Consider the following 27322-nt stretch of genomic DNA (forward strand, 5'->3'; position numbering starts at 1 on the left):
GCTGGTGGCGAAGAGGGACCTTGCAACCCTATGTGGGAGGTGCTCTAGGATTTGCCAAAATCTCTAAGGTTTAATCATGGAGTTTTTGCAAATCCTAGAGTGTCCCATTCCAGATGCCATGACATCATGTCTGTTTTTTTGTGTGGGAGTGATGTCACTCCTGGCACGATGCTGGTGCACTTGTCCATATCCTTCAAATGCTTCTGGGAGTTCCAGGCTGCAGCCTAGCGACCCCGTATGATGTCCAGAGTGGTAAAAGAGAGAATATAGTGATATAATTTATTATTTAGAGACTTTCCCTTATGTTAATGTTAGTGAACCAGTAGTTTGAGGATTTGCCCTAAGATCACATGGCCATAGTTCTAGAGCAAGACTGCAATACAAGATGTTTTAGTTGTTCTTCATATTAAAGTTGTTTTAAACCATTCTTCATTCTGGTGGTCTTTGTCAACTCAGAAATATTGCAGAGGAGTTATACTGAACGTGTATATCACCAAAGAGCAGCTGCTATCAAATGTCTGCATAGTCTCTAAGTTAGCAATATACAGTATCTCTCACTCTGCAAGATACTATTTTGGGCACCTAGCAGCCGACATATCAAAGCTACATGTCTACAGGCCTTTCCAGATGCTTAAAAGAAACCCATTTTATTCTTAGTACAATTTTGCAAACCCACACCAACACCAGGACAACCCCATCCCCAATTAATGGATTCTAGGCAACCCCGATGCAGAGGGAGCAAACTACTTAACTGCAGAAAGCCTCATTAAAGTTGGCTACTTTTAAAAAGAAAGGATGGCTATGGGTGCTGCAGCACTTGAGCAAGGGAGCACGTATAAATCAAAGAAGCACAGAGGCAGAAAGGGCAAGGATCATGAAGTAAAAAGGCACTGGTGTGAAAGGAGCAGGTTGCTTTCCTGAAGTTTACCATTCAGCGTTTTCAAAAAGTCTGCGTGAATTAGGGTCCCTTTTTTGGCCCCGGCAGGAGGTTTTTGGGGCAGAGCCTGAGGAGGGTGGGGTTTGGGGAGGGGAGGGACGTCAATGCCATAGAGTCCAATTGCCAAAGCGGCCATTTTCTCCAGATGAACTGATCTCTATCAGCTGGAGATCAGTTGTAATAGCAGGAGATCTCCAGCTAGTACCTGGAGGTTGGCAACCCTAACGTGAATGCTTTGAATCTTGAGAGGTAACTGCAGGCCTTGCTCAGCTCTAAGCAGTTAAAAAACTTTTAAACAAATTCAGCCTGAACAATAGGGGTGATGTGTGCCTCTTGAGGCTCATTTCCCCAGCAACAAGGTACAGTGGTGTATGTTTTGGAAAGATACAATTTTTACGCAAAAGAAGTGCTAGCCTGAGAGATTTCTGGATCCTGTGCAACTACCAAATAACAACCATGCAGGTACTGTGCAACCCCAAACCCTTACAACCTCTTTCTGTAAAGACCCTGAAATGACCTGCTTCCAAGCATTTCCGGAGGATTTCACTGATGAAGAGATAAACATTGGCCAAACTGCAATGTAACAGAAGTCCAAGTCAATAATCAAACAGATTCTAGAAAAACTTGATCCAGCAAGGAAGATTTGCATGTGAGGCTGAAGCAGGTGTACCTGTGCAGCATCCTACTTCTTCAGTTCCCATGGAATTTGATGTCTGCACATCCCCTATTGTGATCACTGTACAGCATGTGCATCGGTAGTTGGTTTGAGGTCACAGAAAGGAAAGTCTTATTGATTCATATCACAGAAGTTTCAGACATGGAGGCTGTTATCACTTGCTTTCTGAAGAAGGGACATATTTCAAGTAAAAAGACCTTTTTATAGTTAATATTTGGAGGCAGCTTGGTTTGTTGAGTGAGGGATGGGGAAGCCTATGGGGCAGCTGGCTGAAGCCCTACCAAGGGGAAAGGGAGGTGGGACAAGGGAAGGAAGAAGGAAATAAAAGGGATCCCAAATGGGCCAGTGAGGAGAACTGCTCCCAGACACGAGGCTGCAAAGTCTGGTAAAGCACAGGGAGCAAAGGAATAAGGTGATGCCACCCCCTTTGCCTCCCAATCTGAAGCCTTCGGGGATAGTGCAGGGTTGGGCATCATGGCAGGCACTCCCACAGACAAGGGCATGACGGCCAGGCTTCACTCGTCAATAGGGTTGCCAGCTCCGGGTTGGGAAATACCTGGAGATTTTTGGGGCAGAGCCTGAGGAGGGTGGAGTTTGCGGGGGGACTTCAATGCCATAGATTCTAATTGCCAGAGCTGCCATTTTCTCCAGGTGAACTGATTTCAGCCTGTGCTGAAAACAAGCTCTTAGGCAAAGTTCTAGTGAGATCTTTGCACAAACCGCATAACTAGAAAAGACAAATTCTTGAGGATTAGCCATGTTAGTTTGTTGTAGCAAAACCAAAAGGGAATTTTGTGCTGCCATTAAAAGTAACATCTATTGTAGTTCCGGCTTGCATGGATAGCATCTGTTTTAATAGTTGCATGAAGTGAATTATCCGTCTGCAGATATTATTACACATCTGGGGAAATGTTTGTTTAATTCTCATTAAAATGCATGCTATGGAGGAAGGCTTTTTTTCTTTGCCATCCAGCCACAGCCTACTTAAGGCAACCCTGGTTTTCAAGGCAAGGGACATTCAGAGGTGGTTTGCCATTGTCTGCCTCTCAGTAGTGACTCTGGTATTCCTTGGTGGTCTCCCATCCTAATACTAACCCGGGCCAACTCTGCTTAGCTTATGAGATCAGGCTAGCCTGGGCTATCCAGGTCAGAGCTGGAGCTATGATGTGTGTGTGTGTGTAACAAGTCATCAAATCACAGCCAACTTATGGCAACCCCTTATGAGGTTTCAAGGCAAGAGACTAACAGAGGTGGTTTGCCATTACCTTCCTATGCATAGTGACCCTGGTATTCCTTGGTGGTTTCCCATCCAAGTACTAAGCAGGGCTGACCCTGCTTAGTTTCTGAGATCTGATGAGGTCAGGCTAGCCTGAGCCATCCAGGTCAGGGCTGGAGCTGTGATACCTTGCAGTTAATATTATATATTAAATTTTAAATTAATATATATTATTTTTTAAAAAAGCTAGTTTGCAAGGAAAAGAGAAAACTGGGGTAAGATCCATTGAATAAAACAGGATTTACTTCTAAGGATACCTGTTTAGGATTACTCCCAAAAGATCTAGTCAATTCTGTATCCTTTGATCTACTGAAGATCTGTACCACCAACCTGATCAGCAGCATGGATTGGGCCACTCTAGAAATTATTTCCAGGGTAATTTCAGTTGCCCAGTCTGCCCCTGCTCTCTCTTGTATTCTTTGTTTCTCTTTAAGGAGGCAGCAGCAGGAGAGACGGAAATTAGATGGGATGGGAAGAGAGAGCTGGAGCTAGTTGGATTTCAGCATCCAGGGACCAGAGTCACTTTCTAAAGCAAACGCAGGTGCAGGAAGACAACACCATCTGGAGACTTGGCTCACCTGCCTCTTCTCCCTGGATGAAGAAACTGACTTCTCACATCTCCCCAATTTTCCTTCACCAATTAAGCATCTTGTGAGTTTCTCTGTTTGGGGTTAGTAGAAATATTTTTAGTCTTTTGACAGTTTAATACAGTTTGAGAGAGACTGAAGTTTCACTTAATTTAATGGGGCTTCTTCTAGGTAACAATTATTATTCTATTCACAGTAACAGAAACCAAGTGATTTGTTTTGTTACGGTACTTGTTTTGGATCAGGGTCTGGGGGGGGGGTCCCAGATGGAATTTTTGTCTCGGGGTCTATGGTGACCCTCCACAGTCCTGGCTGCATGAAAAAAGAATGTCCTCCCCTGACTGTGTACTTATTTAGCTGACCCAGGGCCTCCGCCCCCACTAGCTGTACCTGTGGCTGTTGGGAACTGAATTTTAACTAATTCTGGAACACATCCTATAAATGTTCCTGACTCAGGGAAAGCTGCTTTTCATAGTTTTGGTAACGAATCTTACCGTTTGTTTTAGTATGTACTGGTTTTTCAGGTTCTGCATGTTATTATATTTTGAGAACAGATTTGTGTGAAGTTAAGAAGAAAAACACAGGGCACAATCCAGTCTAAGTTAAGTAACTTGAAATCCAATTGAATGCGGTGTGTGAGGTATAAGCATGCTATTGTAATCAACGGGTTTTAAAAGCATTGATCTTTGGCTGGATTGTGCACAGAGTTTGTGATAGCTAAAAAACTTCTTCATTGGTGATGGGGGAACAAACATTTTGTAGCTGATGTTTCCAAAAACCTCTCTGGGGTACAGCCACAGTTAGGTCCGTTGAAAGTGGTTTGTTTGCATCATCTGCCCCATAAAGTGTACCTATGTTTATCTGTCAAATGTTGGCAGGTACGTTTACTTTGGAAGAAAGGGAACATTTGTGTACAGCAGGTAGTATGTCAGCTTCTAAGTGACCCTTTCTCTGTGTGTAAATTCTTTTTCAGGGAAATAACCATACAACTTATATTCTGATAAAAGTAGGAGCCCAATGCTGTAACTGTACATAATTCTTAGTTAAACATTCCTATAAAATAAGGATTAGCTCTCCTATCTGTTCAAAATTCTGTGTGATGTGTACACGTATTAGTGTGTACACATATGATAAAAAGTGGTGTTTGTTAAAACTAGTAATTTGTATCATCAATAATTCCTTGCCCAGTACGGTTCAAATCACTCGTAGGTGATTATCAGCACAATCCTGAGGGGAGGGGGGCAAAAGCTCATAGGGGGCCATCAAAGCACTACACTGTCGTATCCCTGAGATGCGCTGACGGGGCACTCCAGCTGGGTACCAGTGTGGCAACGGCCCAGAGCAACACTGGCACAAGCAGTTGCGCTGGTAGGGGAAGGGGTGGATCCAGGGACGTGGCAGGAGGTAGTTGGCTCCCTAAGCCACCCCAGCCCAGGAACACCTTCAGAACCAGCAGAAAGTTACACCAGCAAAAAAACATGGTGTAGCCTATAGACATCCACACAACGGGTGTGTAATGTTATTATATACCGTGATGTTAGAAAGTTATACTGATATGCTTATTATCGATAGAATATTTTTCCTAAGTGCTCAAAATGCTTTTCATACATTGGCTTGGTTCATGCACAATATCACACAAGAGTTTGGTGCTATGACAACCATAGGCACAGTACATCAACAGTGCACAGTACTGCCTTTGAACTATCTACTGCCAATCATGGCTGGCACCAATTTCCTTATTGTGCCTTTCTCTTTTTGGTCTGAGCTTATCCTCTCTTACTATGCCCATAAGGCAAATGGGTGATGTAGGAAGTGCCTTGTCTCTATTCCACATGATGCTGGGAGTTATAAGTGTGTGTGTGTGTGTGTGTTTTTTCCTTTGAGAAATCAAAGTCAAGGGGCCCTGACTCCAGTTGGGACTGTAGTAGGGTTGCCAATTTGGCCTTGGGAAATTCCTGGAGATTAGGGGCTGTGCCTGTGGAGGGAAGAATTTGAGGAGGAATTTCACCTACAATGTATGGTATACCATAGAGTTTTTCCTCTGAAGCAGCTGTTTTCTCCAGGGCAACTAATCTCTGTTGTCTGGAGAGCAGTTGTAATTCTGGGAGAACTTCAGGCCCGGAGGTTGGCAACCCTAGACTGGAGAGAAGTTAAGCCTTTCCCACACTGCCCTCTCTTTTTGAAATGGCCCCTGGGAAGCTACTGTCTGCCCAATGAGTTCAGGAGTGTGCCTCAGAAGCTTCCATTGATTGCTCAATGAAAATTGAAATAGAAATAGTCCTGGAAAGTCTGAAAGGTAACCACTGCTGTATCTAATAATTTGCACAAAAATTTGCCCTGTGCAACCTTATTTCTCCCCAGTTTGACTAAATATTTTGTATTTATTTATTTATTATTTACAAGGACCACCAAGGCGGCTAACAAATTAAAACACACATAATAAACCCACATTTTGAAACCATTAAACAGTGCAGCACACATAATTAAAGCAATTAAAACAGAGTTAAAATGCATACAAAGACATAATTACAATTAAAACATTGGTCTGTAAGGAGGGAGCAAACACCAGACAAAACAAACAAGTCTTTACCCACTGGCAGGAGATGTCAACAGAAGGGGTTAGATAAATCTCCCTAAGGAGAGAATTCCAGAGTTGTCATGTCACAACTGAGAAGGCCATCTCTTGGGTTGCCATTTGCCTAATCTCAGAAGACAGGGGCACCTGAAGCAGGGGCTTCAAACAGGGCTGTAGTGATTGGGTGGTCTCATAAGGGAGTCCCAAACCATATAGGACTTTAAAAGTCAAGGCCAGCACCTTGAATTGTGCCTGGAAGCAAATTGGGAGCCAGTGCAGATGGGCCATGACATAAGTGATATGGTCCCTGCAACCCACTCCAGTCAACATCCTGGCTGCAGCATTCTGTACCAGCTTCTGAACACTTCTCAAATACAGGCCCATGTAGAGTGCACCGCAGTAATATAATCTTGATGTAACCAGAGAATGCCCAGGAAAGGCTGCAGTTGGCTAACCAGTGAAAGTGGGTACAATACACTCTAGGCCACAGCTGCCACATGCATATCCAACAGTAGGACTAGATCCAAGAGCACCCCTCAGACAATGGACCTTCAAGGGGAGGGTAACCTCATCAAGAACAGGTGACACCCCAAATCCCAGGTCAGACCTTCCACCCACATACTTCCATCTTGTCAGGATTAAGCTTAACTTTATTAGTTTATGTCCTCTCCAAAACAGCTCCAAGCACTGGTTCATGGTTTCTACAGCCTCACTGGGGTCAACTGGAAGTGCAAGATAGAGCTGAGGGTTGTCTGCATATGGGGTGACAACTCAGACCATACCATAATAATTTATTGTGGTCTTTGACCAGTATTGCAGAGTTAAAACATCGTTAAAACAAAACAACCCAGACCTAATCTCTGGATGATCTCACCCAGCTGTTTCATGTAGATGTTAAATAGCATAGGGGACAAGACAGAACTTTGTGGGGCCCCGTAGACCCAAAGCTAAGGGGCTGAGCAGCAGTCTCCCAGCACCACCTTCTGAAACCTACTCTCCAGGTAGGACCGGAACCACTGCAAAACAATGCCTCCCAGCCCAGATAGGTAGTCCAGAAGGATACCATGATCGACGGTATCAAAAGCTGCTGAGAGGTCCAGGAGAATCAACAGAGTTGCGCTCCCTCTGTCCATCTCCCAGTGTAAGTCATCCACCAGGGTGACCAAGGCTGTTTCAGTTCCATAACCAAGCCTGAAACCAGATTGGAAGGGATCAGAAAGTTATCCAGCCATTGCCCATTCAATCACCTTGCTCAAGAATGGATCATTTGAGACTGGTCGATAATTACTGAGATCTCCTGGGGCCAGGGTAGGTTTCTTTGGAAGTAAATACACCACAAGCTAGGGCAGTGGTGGAGAACCTATGGCACGCGTGCCAGAGGGGGCATGCAGAGCCCTCTCTGTGGGCACAGACGGCGTCGCCCCAGCACATCTAGAGAGTTGCAAATCCAAGGCAAAACCTCCCATGCGTTTTGGCCATTTGGTCCCCTCGCCCGCCGCGCTAAGACCCTGTGGTCTTCCTTTCCATCTTCCTTTCCTACCTGCTTCCCGGAGCCTCCTGATGGGCCTCCGAGCGGCCAAGCAGCTTCAGAGCAGCAACAGCAGCAGGCGGCAGGGGCAGCGAGGCAGGCAAGGAGTGGTGAAGCCGGGGGCTGCTGCTGGCCGCCCTGGCCTGCGCGCAGTACGAGAAGTACAGCTTTCGTGGCTTCCCGGCAGCAGAGCTGCGGCCGCTGCAGCGCCCCTACGCGCTGGAGCAGTACAAGGGCGAGGGCTGGAAGGAGAGCGTCCGCACCCTGGAGGCCAGCCTGCGCCTCCACCGCCTGCTGCGCAACAGCGAGGCGCACTGCCACCAGGAGTGGGCCAGTGGTGGTGAGGCGCCAGGGGAGCCCTGGCTCAGGGAGCCGGCCTTTGGAGAGCCTGGCCCTGGCGCCCCACCAGAGGAGGGGCTGGCTGAGCTGGAGCTCTTTGGCCGCATCCTGCGGCACGCCTCCTGTCTGCAGCACTTCAAGTGTGGCCTGCCCGTCTTCCAGCTCCGCTACCCACCGGCTGAGACCCTGTGTGACTTCCAGCGATGCACCCCTTACCTGTACCTGCACTACACACTCTATAAGGTGAGGGACGCGCCCCCCGGACACCGTCCGGCCGCGCGATCCTCTGCAGAGCGACTCTGTTAGCATGGGATGAAGTGGGGATGTTAATGTATGAGTTGTTTTTTCTAAACTAAAACCTCAGTATTCAGGTTAAATTGCCGTGTTGGCACTTTGCGATAAACAAGTGGGTTTTGGGTTGCAGTTTGGGCACTCGGTCTCTAAAAGGTTCGCCATCACTGAGCTAGGGCAATGACCCCCTTTTTTAAAGGAAAAAATAACTACCACTTGGACCTAGTCATCCCCCCCTTCTCCTGCAGTTTTAAATAACCAGGAAGGGCAAGGGTTATGCAAGCAGGCGATAGACCTCAGATTTCAAAGGATCCTGTCCACATTCTCAGACAGAATAAACGGAAAACTATTCCAAACAATTGGATGTGTTGGCACCCTGGCACTATCTGACCATGTCACTGCTGCTGTACAGTCCAAGTTGGAACAGATGCGAGAGATTTTATCTGCAAAATGCCGAACAAAACAGTCGCAGTGGGTCAGTGAGCATTCTACCTCCTCTGGCAGGCTAGATCCCAGCAGGCTTCTGACCACCTGGAACAGCTCCACTGGCCTACACTATCCAGAAGCAATGGTAGCAGAAGAGTGTTGTTTCTTTGCTGCCATCACTGCCAATGAGCTTTTGCCTATGTCTTAAAATGAACTTTTGCCTGTGTCGTATCAGATTATTCTTGAGTCTTCCTCCACCATCTCTCTAGCACTCACCCTTGTCTTTTAATTTCCCTCAACCATAAACCAAGGGGCTACCTGAACTCTTAACACTTGAGAGACAGTGTCTGGGAATTATTGTGTTAGCCACCCATGTCATTTCTTTATTCCAGAGGTCAGCCAGGGCATTGACAGGAGCGCCAACCTTATCTACAGGAAAATCCCAATGAGCTATCAGAAAGCTATTAGGATTTATCTCGTTCGGAGGGTAGATCATTTTAATAGATCCCCACCCCTGCAGAGTCATGGTATTTCTGTAAGTCTAAACCCAAGCAAATAGTGATCTGTCCATGACAAAGGAACCGTTGTCAATTCCTCCAGATCACATTCTTTCTGCCCAGAACAAAATACCTGGGCATGATACCATGATTGCTAAATACGTGGGCATGATACCATGATTGTCATGGAGGCCATGAAATTCTCCGCTGCTCCTGACCACACAACATGCATGTTGGAGTCCCCCGGGACAACCAGCCTAGTTCTCAATGCTACCCCTGAGACCACCTCTGTCAGCTCAGCCAAGGAGACTGTTAAGCAGCAGGGTGTCTCCCAATTCCAACATTAGGTACACAGCCTTTATACCGGTAGTGTCCTGGATGAGCCACTATTTTAGAGCAATGGAAATCTTTATAGACTACAGTGACTCCACCGCCACACCTGCCAGACCTATGCTGATTTTATAACTGAGTACCCTGGAGAGCACAACTGAGAAAGCTTAGCCCCTCCTCCTCCCCTCGCCAAGTCTCAGTAATACATGCCAGGTCAGCCCTCTCATCCAGCATTAAATCCTGGCTGGCTGCTGTTTTTCTTGTCACTGACCTCCTGGTATTTAACAGCAGGATTTTGTAACCTGGCGGGTTGTTGATATGGCTACGGGGGGGGGGGGGATTTCAGAAGTTCAAATTTAAAAACAAAGGACTTCAAAAGAAAATGTTTTTATTTATAGTTTGAATTACAGAGAGAGGTTCTTAATAGATTCTCTGACTGGTTACATATGTTATCATCTCTTATAGTCAAAATGACATCACCTTATGGCCAAGGAGGGATACATACATCATCCAATTATTTTGTTAGAAATCTTTGATGCTCATCTGACCTTTAGCAAGACGAAGCAGCCCTGCCGTCAAGTCTCAGCCGACTTATGGCAACCCAGTAGAGTTTCAAGGCAAGAGTCTAACAGAGGTGGTTTGCCATTGCCAAATCAACAGGAATTCTCCAACATGGAGTTGGCAACCCTAACTTCTCCCCATTGAAATGAAGGGGGCAACCTATACATGCATAATCCCACTCAGGGAACACATGTGGGGCTGTGGATTGGGGTGCTTTTGTTTTTATTGTTAATATGTGAAAGCAGCTAATAACTTTCTCGTCTGCAATCCTGTGCACAGTTAAGCTGCTTAAAACAGCTTTGTTTCTTAGCAGTGCTTCCACTTTTCTGGCTGTGGAGAGAGATTTGTAGAGTCTAATCCCTTTTAAATATGATTCTTATAAACTTCTTGGTGTATGTTTGAATTCTGTTTTCAGGACTTTGACTCCTTTTTCTCTGCAAAAGAAGAAAACATTATTTATTCATTCCTAGGCCTTGCTCCTCCACCAGGATCAAAGGTATGAATTTATATCCCTTGTTGCAACTTATTCACCTTAATTTAGTAATAAATTAGATATGGATTCATCACGTAAAACAATTTTTTTAAATTGCATAGCAATCTCACCCAAATGAAAGTAAGGCTGCGAAGAGCCACCAAATTCTGGAGACTCCTCTGCCCCCCTCCAACTCAACTCTAAATCCTATTAAAACAAATCACATGTTCTGTTCTTAGCATGAATAAAATAATAATTGGCTATCTCTGTGTGCACCATGCATTCCCTCCTCCATTCCTCATATTTATATCCTGCCCTTCCTCTCGCAAGCTCCAGGCCTACCGAATGCATCACCTCCATCACTATATCCTCACAACATCTCTTTAAGACAGACTAGACTGAGAGAGTGAGAGAGAGCGTGACTGGCCCATTTCCTCTTCCTTCCCCTCAATAAAATGGCTGTGAATTTTAAAAAGGCACCTTACCATCTCCCTGTGCCCCAGGATTATCAGAATAAATGGAACATTGTTCCCATAGACCCCACCCATCCACCCCCCATTCTAAACTGAATCCACCCAAAGTGGGAAACTTGTCAATGATGTGAGGCAAAATAAAATCTGCCTGTTGATGTGGTGCTTTGCTTCTCTTCTAAACACACCAACACTTGGCAGAGCCATTCAGTTGCATCTGAGCCGAGGTCCTCCCATTGCTTTTCTTTCAGCAGTAGAGTTGTGCAAAAAAAAAAAAAAAAACCAGTCAGTAAATTTCGGGTTTGGGTTTATTGGGCCCGATGTTTTTGGTAAACCCATTTTAGTCTATGGGGATTTTTATTTCTAAGCTCCTGTGGGGGTGTTTTTTGAGGTAGAGTTCCCAAATTTTCAGGGTATCCTGAAGGGACTCTCCTTGCATGAACCCCAAAGTTTGGTGAAGATTGGGTCAGGGGGTACAATTTTATAGGGTTTGGAAGGGGTCGCTCCCTCCTCCATAGAGAAGTATGGTAAAGTTTACAATGCTTCTCTATGGAGTAGGAGGTCGACCCCTTCGTGACCCCATAAAATTGGACCCTCCCTACCCAATCGTCACCAAACTTCAGGGTTCACACAAGGAGAGTCCTTTGAAGCTACCCTGAAAATTTGGGATCTCTACCATAGACTACAGTGGCCCTATTTCACATGTGCTGGGAATTGCCAAGCCAACTTTCTCATCATTGGTTTCAATGGGCCTGTGCAAAGCAATGGGAGGACAGGTCTAAGTTCCAGTGGAAAAGCAGAGAGGCATGTGAGTAAGCACAGACTAATGCCTCCCTCCCCAAGAACTCACGCAAGCCCTATGCAACCAGACATCAACCCAATCCAGCAGCACAACAAACCACATAGAGAAGTATAATGGAGCTGAGACTCTTTACAAAAATCCTGAAACAACACACCACAACAAAATCAAAAGTGGGGGCACTTTTGCCATCCCATACGAAACCACAATCCTACACTATGCGCAGGGCAGAGGCCAAACACCGGCACCCAGGCACGCTCTGGTGGCACATGCCCAACAAAACCCACGTCCAGCCACACAATGCCAAGTAGCTGGAGGTCTGGGGGCACTGCTGCCAGCCCAGATGTGGTGCCAAGCCAATCTGACACACAGGGCAAAACTCAACAATGACCAGGCTTGCAACAAAGATACATAGCCACACTTTTCCCTTGGAAGGAAGGCCTCAGAAAGTGAGGGGGGGGTCGTTATGCACCCAGATCCTCCTCTCTCTGCAGTCTTGCACACCTTCACACAGCCCACTAGGTGGAAACTGGTCCTGCAGCTACCTTTCATCATCACTGGTTCTTCTCTTTCCACCCACCCCCACCCCTGCAAAGAAGAAAGTTAAGGGGGAAACACTTGAATAGCTTCATTATTGTTGTAGCCACTCTGTTGGTCTCTGCCATGTAACCATGTTTAAAATGCTGGCCCCTATACTACTGCATCCCTTTCGTCTCTGAAAAGATGAAGAGCAGTTTTGGTGCAGCTGCATCAATCTCAGCAGCATGCAAATTTGGTGTAGGTTGCATGTCCAAGGGACTGAGTGAGTGAGCTGAGAACCATCTTCAACATTCCCCTGTGCCGCATGGCCACGAAGGGTCAACGGAGGCCTCGGTATGCGTGCAGGTGGCATTAAGGGTTGAGGAGGGGACCGCCAATCAAATTGGAAATCTGACCTACCACTTCTTTCTAATGTTGACTTCTTTATTCTGGGAAGAGCGTTTCACCCAAATTTCCCAAGACAGACCCTGAGGGGATGCAGGCACACGCATGTGCTCACCTCAATCACCCTCAAAGTCCAGAACTGGAAAGCCAAACAGAGGCAATTTGACCTTGAGGAAGACCAACTGCTCTGCATGCCAGGGTTCCATGGGTGAGCGATGTGGGCTGAGTGTGTCACCCAAATGGGAAAAAAAGGCTCTCGCTTTGGACGCTCATTGGAGGGCAAGAGAGGAGCTTCTGGGCCACTAGAGAAAGGCCCAGTCAGACCGACTCCTTCATGGTCAGTGGACTCATGGACTGCAACTCAAACAGCTCTGTAAGGTATTCCCTCACCATTGTAGCCCCTGTGTCCTTTCTTGTGTGCCTTGTACTCCCAGAGGGGCTGAGTGCCTGCCCGATGAGCTCCATCTCCAGGCTCATCTCTGCAGTTGCCCTGGGGGGGATGTGGCAGGTTGGCGGAGGTGGGGGACAAGCAGCAGAGGAGCTGCTTGGGCCCCCCACCACCTCCTCCACTGGCAAGGTAGCCCTTTGGGCTTGCATTTGCTGCAAACACTGGGAGAGGACCAGCTGGTCAGCCCGCTTGGCAATGCTGCCCTTGATGCGCAGGTCACAGATGGTCGCCAGCATGTAGATCTGCTGCTGGGCAAGAAGCTGAAGACGGGTTGTCACATCATTTTGCAGTCTCAGCACCAGCAAGAGCACTGCTGGAATGTAGTCTGCACATCCTTCGGCTGGCTCCAGAAACTCAGCCATCCTCTCATGAAGTGTGTGCATCATGGGAATGACCAGAGCCAGTGTCGCTGTGTCAGACAAGAGCAGTCCTTAAAGGGCTGCTTAAAGGACCTCCAAGCTTTGAGAGATAGTCAACCCCTTGTCCTGGTTGAGGTGGCTCTTGTGCCACAACACATCGCTCTCACAAAATAATGCATTGAGGGCTCTCCTCTGCTCCACCAAATGCTCAAGCATGGCATGGGTGGAGTCCCAGCAAGTGCTGACATCACTCTTAAAGCGGTGCTCCGGCATGCCATTCTGGGTCTGCTTCTCATGCAGCAGAAATTTGTCCTTCAAACTTTGTGAGAAATGAGCCATGAGGTGCCAGTATTTCATGATGATATTCCAGAAATCACAAGTTGTCCAGTCTGGACTCCTCTGAGAAGCCCAGACCCAGGACATCCCTCACCACAAGGTGGAGAAGGTGGGCCACATAGTAATTCCGTGACTCCAGGCCCAATGCCGCTGCTACCAACTTACGTTTTTGCCGCCATCCATCACCATGAAGCCCATGGTGACACCCCTCCCTACCCAGGATGCTAACTAGTGTCTGATGGCGGCAGCGATGTTGTCTGACATGCACCAAATCAAACTGCTCGATGTGGAGCAGAGCCTGGCAATAGCCAACCCATAGGCCTTCACCTTGCCTAGCGCTGCTTCTCCCACCCAGAACCATCACGCCTCCCCAAGTGCCACTGGCAGATAGCTCAGAAGGGAACTCATGAACGAAAAGACAAACTAGTCTTTATTGTGCTCTGAGTTGACGTAACTTGATCTTTGACCAAGTTCAATGTACAAGGATTCCCCTACTGTTGCGGTCACTGCCCCTTCAGGTTTTGTTTTCAGTTTGTACTTGTGGGGGCCTAAGGAGACAGGAGAAATTCAAGTAGTGAAAAATCCTAGGAAAACCAGGCAACTCTGACTCCCCATAGTTTCTTGAGTGCTGAGAAACCTGACACTTCCAAAGGAAAAAGAAAAGAATACTCTTGTAGGCTGTGAGAAGGGGAGGATTATCACAAAGGACTGCAACAACTCAGAATGCGCTGCGGCTTAAGAGCTGCCTGAGAAGTCATCCGACTTATCACCAAGTTGATGTGATAAGTGAGACAGATTTCTTCCTGAGAAGTCACCCTCCTTTAACTACAAAGATGTAATTTGAAACAGTGAAAATGTGGGACAGCTGGCTGTGCTGCAAGGAAAGAGTGTGACATCTCTGTTGTCGAGATTCTTTATGACTCTTGCATAGCCATGCAGTTCCACAGGTTTTCCATCTTATAATAAGATGAATTGATAAAAGAAAAAAAGAAAGGAAACCATTTAAAATAATAGAGCAGCAGGACAGGAGGAATGGCCACTTATAATGCTGCAATAGTAAAGTATATTTCTCTGCAGCATTGGTGTTCTTACTCAGGAAGAGCCACCCTTATAGTTTTTAGAACATTTACCTTCCTGGCAGTGCAAAGAATCCCCATCTTAATAAATAAAAGATGAGAGGGCTGATTTTTAAAATATAGTAGTATATATCTGGTATATATAAACTTTTTTTTTTTGCTGTTCATAAAAATAAAATGCTGAAGAATACTTGCATGCCAATACAGAAATCAGCTACTGGATTTTATTTAACTTAAATGTCATAACATATCTCTTTTGAAATAATATAGTATCGTAAAGGTGAGTGGTGATCTTTTAGGATGAAACTGAAAAGGGTGTAAAGAAAATAATAAACTTAAGTAAACATAATTGACAATAGAAAGATTTGTATTAAATTAAATTAATAGAATTATCAATATACCTTAGTTTTTAATTATTGCTGACTCAGTAGTCAGCAATAATTAAAAACTAAGGTATATTGATAATTCCATTAATTTAATTTAATACAAATCTCTCTATTGTCAATTATGTTTTGTATGAATGAATAAGTTTATTTTCAGCAAAAGCCAGAATACCATCCTTTATATGTACATTTGTAAGTGCCATCAAGTCGCTACCAACCTATAGCAAGCCCAGCAAGAGGCTTTCAAGGCAAGTGAGAAGCAAAGGTGGTTTGCCATTGCCTTCCTCTGCAGAGCCTTCCTCTGCAGTCAGCTTAAGTCTACAGTTTTGACTTAAATTGTACATGTACTTAGGACTGCCAACAACCAGGAGAGAAAAAGCAGAGGCTTAATGTGTGATAGTGGGCTGTGAAAGCTTTTCTTGGCACAGAAATAAATAACATCCCATTAAGCCTTTGTTAAAAGGGCAGGGTATTTTTTTCTCCAGATAGTTGGCAACCCTGTATGCACTGTAGAAGGAAAGTTTGCATAATATTATTAATCACATTTCCTGCCTTTCCATCCAGTATGAGTACATTTAAAATTGCCTGATTTTCACATGTGCACACCAATACTGGAAGTTTTGTAAGGTGCTTGCATGCCTGAATTCTGCCCTGCTTGGAAGTAAGTCTTGAATTAATATATTGGAATAGTTTTGTAATATAAATACACACAGACATCCCTTATGTTAGCTATTTTAAATCCTGGTGTAACTAAAATGTTCTTGAGTTGAAAAATAAATTTAAAAATCTCCAGGAATTTCCCAACCCAGAGTTGGCAACCCCTATGGTGATGTTTCTTTAAAGTAATCTGCCTGACCAAAAATCTACCGGACCAAAAATCAGAAGTGGAGACACAGAAGCTACTAGGAAATTTACGAAACATTCACAAATTCCTTTCAAATGTTACACAGTCTGAGGCTCCAGTCAGTGAATGTTCATATACCTTTAAATCCTCCAATGCATTGGAAGACCTGTCCTTTGTGGCTTCTTCTACTGGGTTGCTTCTCAGTTCTGTGCTTTTACACCCCTTTCCCACTTGCTGTGGCAAACTTGACTCTTTTGGTGATTTAAAGGTTTGTGAATGTTTTCCAGCTTACCAACTGTGCATCTTGGTTTGATGCTGGTATGTGGAATCTTTAAATTGCCTACAGAGTTAGCGTATTCTCTATTTGATCCAGTTCTTTCATAAGGAAAAAAGTAATCTAATCTTCCTTCTTGAGATTTTTAGATGTTTGTTTTTCTTCTCACAGGAAGGGTGGATTACTGAGGAGACTGTGCCAAATGGTGAAGTTTCAGAAGAACACAAAACTACAGAAGTAATGCAAGAGTTTTTGCCATTCAACATATCAATAATCACTTAAGTACTTTTATTAATTGCATTGTTTACTTTGTTTTTTCTCTTTTTGCTTTGCTTTATCCAATGAGAGAAAAAGATAGCTGAAAACACAGTCTGTGAGTACAGGGGAGGCTGTTTCTGAGCCTCACAAGAATGTTGCTCAGCCTGCAGTAAAAAATGCAGAACTTGGAGGAATTCTCTGTGTTGAACATTTTAGAATATGCCTTTGCTCAGTGGCTGAATATGTCTGTTCTTAGTTGAAAGTAACCCACAGGGATTAAGACTCAGAGCAAACTCTGGTCAGCCACGAGCTGTGGCTGAGAAAATGATGCTGCCATTTATATCTCTATGAGACTCCCTTGCACAATTTGGGCTGCCCTGGGGTTTAATGAGCGTTTGAATGTGCGTTCATCCTATAGAAGGCAAAACATGACCGTTTTGGAATTGTGGCAACATTTAAAAAAATGTCAGGGTTGTTCTTTTTAAGAAATGGTCAGTGTGTGCAGTTGTTGCTGTCTTTCCCTCTCTGCCATTCTTGTGTTATTTGTGCTGGCCTTTCCTTTGTTGCCAGGACACTGAAATATCTGACATTATTGAGGAGAATGAGGAGCAGACAGAAGACAATGTAGAAGCAGTTGCTGATTCTACTGAAGAGCCAACAGTAGAACAACAGGTAGTTTTTATTTCTTTGTCATTTCTTTCATTCCAAGCTTCCATTATGTTTATAAAATTCTTAGCACTGCATTGCAGTCATTGGGCTTCGTCTCCAAAAACATTATATTATGCATTCAGAGGGGGAGTTCAACTGGTTTTATATCCATTGCTACAAATTCATAAAATGTTTTGAAAAAAGAATACAAGTTGAGTATCACTTATCCAGACTGCTTGAGACAAAAAGTGGTCCGTATTTCAGATCTTTCCATATTTTGGAATATTTTGGTATTTTTGCGTATATGTAATGAGATATCTTGGGGAAGTCTAAACAGAAAATTTATTTATGTTTTATATGTACTTTACTACAAAATATATACCACTTATGCTACAATACAAATTGTAATACAACTAAATAGCATATTATACCAAGATAGGGAGTTATATACAACAAAGGAAATCCTTATTAACAAGTATTTAAATTTAACATTTATTTATAATAAACCTTTTCTTAATACTACAGAAAGCATTTCATCAGGTAAAGTAGAAAAGGCATGTAACCACATCAAGTTGCTGTTTTATGCACAAAGCAGGCAGTACTTCACCAGGTGTAAGTAGCATAATTGCTAACTACATAAAATTGCAAATGTCCATTCTTGCAATAATCTTCAAGACTCCTTGTGATATATAAACAGACAGGTATGGATGTCTGGAAAAAGTCCGTTTGATATAAATACTTTATCAACCTGTTTCATATCATTAGCTCAAATCTGAGGACCATAATTTTGAAGTAAGTAAGTAATTAAGTGAGTAAGTAAGGTGGTAAGGTCATAAGAACTCAACATGTGACCATGTCCGCACTGCACGTTTGCAGCTCCAATTTCTGCGGGCTTTCCTTGCATGTTCGCACTTCATCTCAACTGAAGGATTCCGGAGACGTCTCCAGAGCACAATTTCTCTGCGTTAAGAGCATCCGCTTATACGGCGAATTAATAAAATGAAATGGCTTTCTCACCCGGAGCCTTAAAGTGCGAACATGCAATCTGTGTTCAATCCACTTCCTGCTGCCAGCCCACCCCCCTACTCCCCCCCTGCCTCCCTAACTGACGCTGGACCAATCACCGTCCTTGCTTTGAGCGCCGACTGGGCATGCGTGGGAGCGCACCAGTCTTCATTTGACCCTGGCTTATCAAATGCAGCAGAGAAAGGCGGCGCAGTGGGAACAGAAATTTAAAGTCGTGTTGGATGCTTGTGTATTGGACACATCTAAATAGCGAGGTAAGTTGCTGGTGCGTTCACGGGCATGTACTAGCAGCTTACTCTGCAGTTTAACTCTCTATAAGGATAAGTAATGAATTAACAGCTTACCTAAGAATGACTTCAAAATTATGGTCCCCTCAGATTTGAGCTAATGATATGAAACAGGCTGATGAACTATTGATATGAAATGTACTGTTTCCAGACACCCATACCTGTCTGTTCATATACCACAAGGAGTCTTGAAGATTATTGCAAGAACGGACATTTATGTGTACTTTATACACATAGCCTGAAAGTAATTTTAAAAAATATTTTAAATAATTTTGTGTACATTGAACCATCAATGGCACTTCTGAGGGCCTGTGAGTAATGCTTGCATGCCGGCTCAAAAGGTCCGGTTTTCGGATCAGTCTGGATATCGGATGTCCAGATAAGGGATACTCAACCTGTACTATAAACAGGTTCTTATTAGGAAAGCCAATTCAAACAACAAGATATGTAACTGTTCCCAGTCGCTGCTAGAAGCAACGCCTACATACATGCTGGCCATTCAGTGAAGTGATGACCTGCACATGTGAAGCAATTATCTTAGATCAAACACTCTAAAACAAGCTTTTATTCATAACTTCTACCTCAAATAGTAGAGGCAATTCACAGGTATGCCTTTGAGTGATACTGCACTGTGTAATGTAGATGTATGCAGGAATCAGTCTTAGGTTCCCCTTGGAAGCATTTAGCAGCCACATTTAGGCCTTCACAAGTGGCAGCTATATTGGTTTTCATATTTCCCACCTAATATGAACATGCCACCAAAATTGGCAGAAACTACATCTGATTTACAGGTTGCTCCATCCCGCTTTCTGTCTTGCTTCAAAATTAACAAAACATATTCCGCAGACTAAAAGTGTTTCTTTAAAACTCTTTGTGAAAACTCTTGGTGGCATTCAGTGGCACTAGCCAGCATCATCTAACTTATCAATTAATCACCATTGCTGCTCTGCTAGCTGACAGCCTTTCCTCAGAACAGCAGGTAGTCCTGCTAGCTAGCAGCCTTTCTTCACCATCAGCAGGGTTCATTCTAAGAGGCAGCATGTCTGGACAGTATGCTAGGAGGAGAGTGAAAACTGGGAGCTGCAGCTGTTACCTTCATATGCAAATAAGATAATGTGAAGGTGACTGAAATCTACTCTGGAATAAAAACAGAAAACATCATTTCTATGTGTGTCTTGTATTAGGAACTCTCTGTAGAAGACCAACCCTGGGAGGGGATTTTCTGGCTGTAGAGTTATCCACAGGAAACATCTACATCTGAATATTTTATATCAACTTCTGTTATTGTCAGAAACAAAAGCTATATAATACCTTTTTTAAGACCAGTCAAATATAACACCATACATTGCGTACAAGTTTTTGAGTTCTCCAGAACTCTTTTATCAGATTGAATGTTTAAAAGAGAAGGAGTTGAAGGGGGAAAGGTCATAATCCTAAGGCCTCCTTGCCTGCATCTTATATAGGATGTGCTCCTGAGTTCAGTGGTGTCAGAGTGTGGCTAACTGGTGTCTAATTGCACCCCTGTTTTTCTGGAAAGAAGCAGCAAAATGGAAGCCATCCAGCTGAAAATATAACAACCAATAGTTGCTCAAATTTCTTTCTGAAGCCACATGGAATGCATGGGTCCCTCAAAAGTCTGAGACTGTGTGAGTGATTGAAATCTGCCTATGCAGAAGGACAGGACAAGGCTTAGACACTAACCAGTCACTGTTTGGGAAGGAGGCATATTCAGAGATGTGTATACAAACCACGTCAAAAGTCTACTTCAAAGTAACTCAAATTCTGTAGCAGTCTGGGCTAAATATTGCAACCTGGATAAAATGATACAAACTAAGCAAATAATTGTTATTCTTATTTTGCATAAGCTATTCTGTTCTACTTAATCATGAAATGTGTCAAGGAGCTGCACAGGTACTAAAACCCCATCCCTTGCACCACTGGATGCCCTACTGTTTTTCTACTCCTCCATTATGGCATCAAGCCAGGGCTGGCTTGACCTCAAAGTCAAGCAAGCGGCCACCTGAGGCAGCAAATTGGTTTGGCGCGAGACAACCCTTCTTACTGCCTGTACTGCCCAGCTTGAGTATAAGGCAGCCTCTGCCTTCCACCTGGCTGGGCAGCACACAAGAAGCGTGCTTGCAGGGTGGCAACAGTCTCGAGCTATTCCTGCTTCAAGCCTATCTTTGCAGCCATCAGGTCTAGGCTTGCTTTTTAAAATGAAAACTAAAATTTGCAAAAAGTAATATACATGCAATACTAAACTACATGCTTGCACTATGCTTTTGGGGAATCACAATATCACTATAGCCCAAGAAGTTAGGAAGCAAACCTGATTTTTAGCATGTGGGGTTCCATTCTGTGCAGCGTCATTTCAGACGTTTTGGCAAAACTGCTAACAGGGCTGATCACATGTAATCTACTCTGCTACTGTTCATTCTCTGCTGTTCCTGCTTCCACTTTATTTGCAGCTCCTTGGGGCAGGAGAAAAGGGAAATAATGTCTCCAAGTACCCCGAAGCACTAAGTCTCTGGGGGCAAAGACGGAGGCCTCGAATGCGGGCAGTGACTTCCTCCTTACAGCTCACTTTAAACAGATTCAAAGCTCCTCTCAGGATCAGTTTTGTCACCACCTATTGGATTGTTTAGAATCTATTTTTTAAGAAGGCTTTTAATATCTTGTTTGCAGGAAGAAGCTGAAGAGCAGCCGGAACAGACAGAAGTACAGTGACCTCTTCAAATCCTTTGTTGTAGCATGCACTTTATTTTTCATTGTATCGTGTTAATGCTTTAAATTATCTGTGTGACAGCAGTCATTTCCCAAACTACATACTGAACTCAAGTTAGTGTTAGAGACCAGCAAGGGACATTTATTTATTGTCAGGGTCTGATTATCCTCTGGGCACAAAATATTCATCCCACTATTACAGAGTTACTCCCAAACTGTGAGGGGTGGGTGGGCATTACTTAAAACAGACACATGAAAACCAAACATCATTTTGACTGTTGTAAAGAAACATATTAACCAAGCAATCACAAGGCTGTGTGAAGAATTCTCAGTCTTTCCAATGATCATTCATTCCAGTCTTTTGACTGGAAAGAGGTCAGGAGTTTATTTATTCCAGGTCTTGGTGAAAATGTTGTATCCCAGCCAATGATCACTCTATGTTGTATTTTAAGAACATTATTTAAAATCACTGTAGTTACTCTTGAACAGATTAAATAAACCAGAATCAGTATACAGAAAACACCAGCATATATAAATGAGATCATATATAAAAAGCATACATGTATCCATTCTCCTACCTAAAGGTAAAAAGGTAAAGGTCCCCTGTGCAAGCATCGGGTCATTCCTGACCCATGGGGTGACATCTAGCCTGCATTTAAAGATAAAATGCAATTTTAATTCTTGCCTCAAATTCTTGCCAAACCTTTTCAGGAAAGAGACAATAGTTTGCTGACCCAGTGCCTAATTGGGAAGTGTCCTGAAGCCGGCTACTCGCAAAACCCACAACCCAGCTACCCTCGGCATACAACCATCCCACATATACCCCTGAGCTAAGATGCCTTAAAAAAAAGGTAAAGGTCCCCTGTGCAAGCACCAGGTCATTCCTGACCCATGGGGTGACGTCACATCCCGACGTTTACTAGGCACAGAGACCATTGTTGGAATGAAAATGGCCACAACTTTATTGGTTACAGCATCAGGCATTGGTGTAGCATAGGAGCTGGATCCAAGACATCAGCTGACCCACCTGCCAACCGATGTACTTCCTACTACCCAGCCCGCCTACTGGGAGTAGCCTGGGATGGCAGTATGAGGGACCCGGACCCACTTGGACAGAAGCCTGCATTGTGGTCCCCTGCCACTTGGTGGGTGGCCACCTTGACAGCCCCCGAGCTGGGCATGTCCCAATCCAGGCCTCACTCAAAACCCCTTATTGGGGTCCCCGGAGTGGGAGAAAGGGGGCACTCAGGCCGGCTTTCCCCCCAAACTGGATCTAGCCCCATGCCAAAACAGCTAGCCACAAAGTTGTGACGAATATAACACACACACACACACATATATATATTTCCACAGCCCGAAAATGAGGAGGGTGGGTGGGAAAACTCCAAGAGAGAACTGAGCCAGGAGCAGAGTGAGGACCCCTTTAAATACCCGCCCGACGGACCTGAGTGAAAAACTCAAGTATGTAGCTTGCCAGTCATTGGCCCATTTGAATACGGCAAGGCTGGACTGTTCCCGCCACAATTAGGAAGCCACGGCTCCTTCCCCCACCCCTCCTTGCCCTCTGCCATTACATGCACCTGGCTCAATAGGGCCTCCCTGAAGCACCCACTCAGCTCCCAGCCCCCACACTGGAGAACCGATGCTGGCTCCCAGTTCTCCCCAGCACTGGCCCGCAAACTGGGACTCTTCGGTCAGTCGGAGCCCACAACCTATATTTGAGAGACTGGGGGAGGGGAATTATGGTGTGGCTATCATATAGACACAATTATGTGAGCCTCACAGGACTTTATTAAACCATCTAATCTGCTTTTCTAAAGGCACCTCTGAGCAACCCAAAACATAATTGTTGTAAACTCTGTTCCATTTGTTCTAGGATCTATTCAAGGCATAAAGCCGCTGATTCGTAAGTTATTCGTCTCAAGGCTGAAAACTGTTAAGTTAGCTAGAACAGTGAGAAAATGCATATTTGCAGATTTACACAAGAACCTAAACACAAACTCTCCGGCCCCCTGTGTCAAAACATCCAAAACTGTGATCTAAACTAGAATCTGCAAGATAACTACCTGTTCAAGCCCAATAAAATGGCTTCTACTTAACTACTCCGACATTAACCTGAGCAAATATGTGTGTTTGTTCATATACAGAGTTGGATCCCATGATCCATCAGCAGCAAGCACTGACCGCCGTGGGTCTTTCTGGCTCTCCCTTCCCCCCAAGCAGTTATTTCGATCCCTGGAAAAGTTTCTTCCTGGAGTCAAGAGTACCTGCATGGAGTAATAGCCATGCATGTTGGGAGGTAGAAATCAGTTTTGTCACCACCTATTGGATTGTTTAGAATCTATTTTTTAAGAAGGCTTTTAATATCTTGCTTCTAATATTGTTCCCTCTTTCCTCTTGCTTGATTGGAGCGCCACTGCTGGAAGAGACAGAAAGAAGCGATAGCCCCCCATGGCTTTATTATTCCATGTGGGTCCTGTGACCCCAGGGGAAAAAAAACTTTCCCAGGGTCTGAAATGGTTGCTGGGAAAGTGGAGAGCTGGGAATCTTGGGGATCCTTGCATGTACCTGAGCTGGATCCACTCACAAACACTCTAACATTCCACTGTGATCCTGGCAGAAGACCAATGATTCAGTTTGTCCTGTCCTGGAAAGCCACATGACACTCGTTCTGGCCCTATATCCACCTCTGATGGGTAGCATAGTAACTGGGCCCTGTGTTCCATCTTTGGTAGTGATTGGAATGGAATCCATGTAGTGGGAAAATGCACACAATCTCTTGTAGAATAATCCTCTCTACCTCCCTCAGTACTCTTACTTTCAGTTGTGTGCTGTGCACTGATCTGGGAAGCTCCTGTAAAGTCATTGTCTTAGTCAGTCTGAAATATCTTCTGAGGTTCTCCTTGGGGTGCCCTCGCTTTCTAAGGATAGGCTGACTGGAAACAGGACCTTTTCAGTGGTGGTGCCCTGATCATGATACTCAGCTTGAGCCAATGTAATCTTTCAGGCACTAGCTTGTGGCCTCTCTGTTCTCCTTGGTATTTGGCTGATGCTTGGTTTAATTCTCCTTGACTTTTATTAAGGTGCTCCTGCCATTTTATCAATATTTTGTTGCTTTTGTGTAATTTGTATTTTTTTTGGTAAACTGTCTGTAGATTTTTACAAATGGAAAGGTGACATGCAGTTTTTTTCTTGGTTTTTGCCGCAAAATACAGAAGTTAGGATCCCAATTATGTTGTGTGGGGAAGTCTCCTGCAGAAGCCTGGTGGAGGTAGATAGGGTGGCACAATGGCAGAAACTCCTGCCATCATTGCTGTTTGATGGGAAAGCAAAGAAATATATTTTAGGTTATGTGCACTATGTAGATAACAGGTCTCAGACAGCCACTTCCAAATGGGTAAGGTTTTGATATCTAGCTTTGGCTATTGTTTCCTTCTATCAGAGAGGGGAAAATAAACAGTCTATTTATCTATGTGCCGTTCTGTAGCCCAGTACATTGAAATGTTATCATGATACAAAGGCTTGATATCTAATTCTGAATGTTGCTCTGGAGTGCAGATCAAAAAAAATCTGAGCAATAGGACAAAGTATAGATAGGAGGGATTTTTCTACAAGACTGGGGAAACTGCCAAGTTTGCAGAAAAATCCCAAAAGAAAAATCCCAAAAGAATGCAGACATTATAACTCAAAACAACAACAAAAGTCATCCCGAACTTTGTGATACCACAGTCAGCTTTATCATCAGGCCTTTTAAAACCAATCAAATTGGCTGAGGAGAAGGGGAGATGGACACAGCAAGCTGAAATGCCCTGTAACATTTCGTTGCAGGTCTCTGCCTACACAGCAGAACCACCATTTAGTCTTAGTTTTATTGTTATGGTCATAGACCAGCACATGAACCACCATTTATCAAGCTTATCAAAAAGAGCCTGAAATCCAAATTGACATTCCAATCCAAAAGAAATCTATTCACACCCAGGTCTTTTAATTCAGATGTAAACCCCATGATTTTGATGGGACTTAGTTTCAAGTAGGAGTGCTTAGAATAACAGCCCATGTGTGTTTCCTATTTCATTGTAGACAAATGTCACTCTGAGCCTAAATGAACAGCATGACTCAGTTCAGTATGATCATGTATAGGGACCAGCAACATGTGCAGATTGGTGCTATACTTTTAAATTGGATGCTCTACATACCACTCCAATAAAACACATTGCTTCTCTATTCAGAGGTTATTTCTGATCATGTGTACAGTTAACTCTTATATTAGGGATGTAGGAGTAAAATGAGATATATAGCATATAAGATGTAGCCTAGTATATCTAAGGTAGATAATAGTTTTACTTATTATGAGGAACTATCCATAGTTAACATTTGTGTGTGTGTGTATTGTTATCAGATTTACTACCTTAATTGTGTATTTCAAGTAACAAAGGATGCCTATATTCCTTTCTGCTTAGCAATACATTAATAAACAGTAGTCGGCTCTGCAAACAATAGTACAAGTGTAATAAAGTACCAAACAGTTAGAATACCAAACAGTTAGAATGACAGTGTGACAAGGACAAAGTGGATAACAATTACAATAGTGTACACAATAAAGATAACAACAAGGACAAGCAACAATATCTACAGAACAAGCAAAAATAGTGCAAGCAAGCAGACGCAACAGCAAACAGTCACTGCCTTTTCATAAAGTTCATGGTAAAGGGACAATGTCCAACAAAGTCATCTTGGCTTGTTGCTAGACGCTTGTGCAGTCAGGCAAAACGGAGGAAACGCCTTTCCTTGTTAATTAACAAGGAAATAGCAGCCCATTTGGGAGAGTGAAATTTGAAATTACATGATAGATAGCACATTGAAGGCTGAAGAAGCCACTTTTGTGGCGAAAGCGCTGTTTCATATCCGGAAAGGCATTTCCTCCGCTTTGCCTGACTGCGCAAGCGTCTAGCAACAAGCCAAGACGACTTTGTTGGACATTGTCCCTTTACCATGAACTTTATGAAAAGACAGTGAATGTTTGCTGTTGCGTCCGCTTGCTTGCACTATTTTTGCTTGTTCTGTAAATATTGTTGCTTGACCTTGTTGTTATCGTTATTGTGTACACTATTGTAATTGTTATCCACTTTGTTCTTGTCACACCATCATTCTAACTATTTGGTATTCTGACTGTTTGGTACTTTATTACACTTGTACTATTGTTTGCAGAGCCAACTACTGTTTATTATTACAGCTTAACTGTACAGTTTTTAGTGAGTTCTTTGTATCATATCAATACATTAAAGCTGCTGTCCTGTGTGAAAGTTTATAAAAAGGCAACTCAGCAGCATACCTTTTTTTAAAAGCCTTTTTTATTTAGAAAAAATGAAATTTACTAGCAACTTATTATTGCAAATGGATTATTGTACATCATTCTCATGGAATTGCACACTTGAAATGTAAAAATATTGCAGAAAGATCTCCCTGAAGAAGAAACCAGATTCTGTCTTTTCTGTTTGCCTTTAAAATGTGCCCAGATTTTGTAGCAAACCCCACACACACATTAAAAAAAATCCAGGAAAAATACTTAGGTGAGATTTATCTCTTTGTGTAATTATTTTTCTAATTGTTAAAAATCTAATATTAGAACATTCTATATCTTTTTTTAAATAAGGAAGAGGAAGAAGCACAGGAAGAAGGGGAGGAGGAAGAAGAGGAGGAAGAAGAGGAGGAGGAGGAAGAATCTTAGTATATGTTTATTAATTTTTTCCTTCAAATATTGTCCAGGTAATTTTGTTGACAATCATCTGCTTCAAACTTCACCTGAAAATCCTTATTGTTTTACTCTTTATTGTTTCAGTCTTTATAGTTGACTGGCAGTGCAATCTTATACAGAGCTACTCCGATAGAATCATAGAGTTGGAAGGGACCACCAGGGTCATCTTGTCCAACCCCTGCACATTGCAGGAAATTCACAACTACCTCCTCCACA

At 43.6% G+C, this 27322-nt stretch overlaps 1 protein-coding gene across 1 annotated transcript in view; it reads left to right on the forward strand.

Moving 5' to 3' along the window:
- The window catches only part of SH3BGR (SH3 domain binding glutamate rich protein), a 61292-nt gene extending 34213 nt beyond the window's left edge, over nt 1-27079 (forward strand). Inside the window, exons 3-6 of the mRNA XM_056858292.1 lie at nt 10439-10519; nt 16580-16645; nt 17237-17338; nt 27035-27079. Of these exons, the coding sequence (XP_056714270.1) occupies nt 10439-10519; nt 16580-16645; nt 17237-17338; nt 27035-27079 (294 nt within the window). The remainder of the gene's footprint in view (nt 1-10438; nt 10520-16579; nt 16646-17236; nt 17339-27034) is intronic.
- The last annotated feature ends 243 nt before the right edge of the window (nt 27080-27322 follow it).

Source organism: Euleptes europaea, chromosome 12 (assembly GCF_029931775.1).
Source record: "Euleptes europaea isolate rEulEur1 chromosome 12, rEulEur1.hap1, whole genome shotgun sequence".
NCBI classification, from domain to species: Eukaryota; Metazoa; Chordata; class Lepidosauria; order Squamata; family Sphaerodactylidae; genus Euleptes; species Euleptes europaea.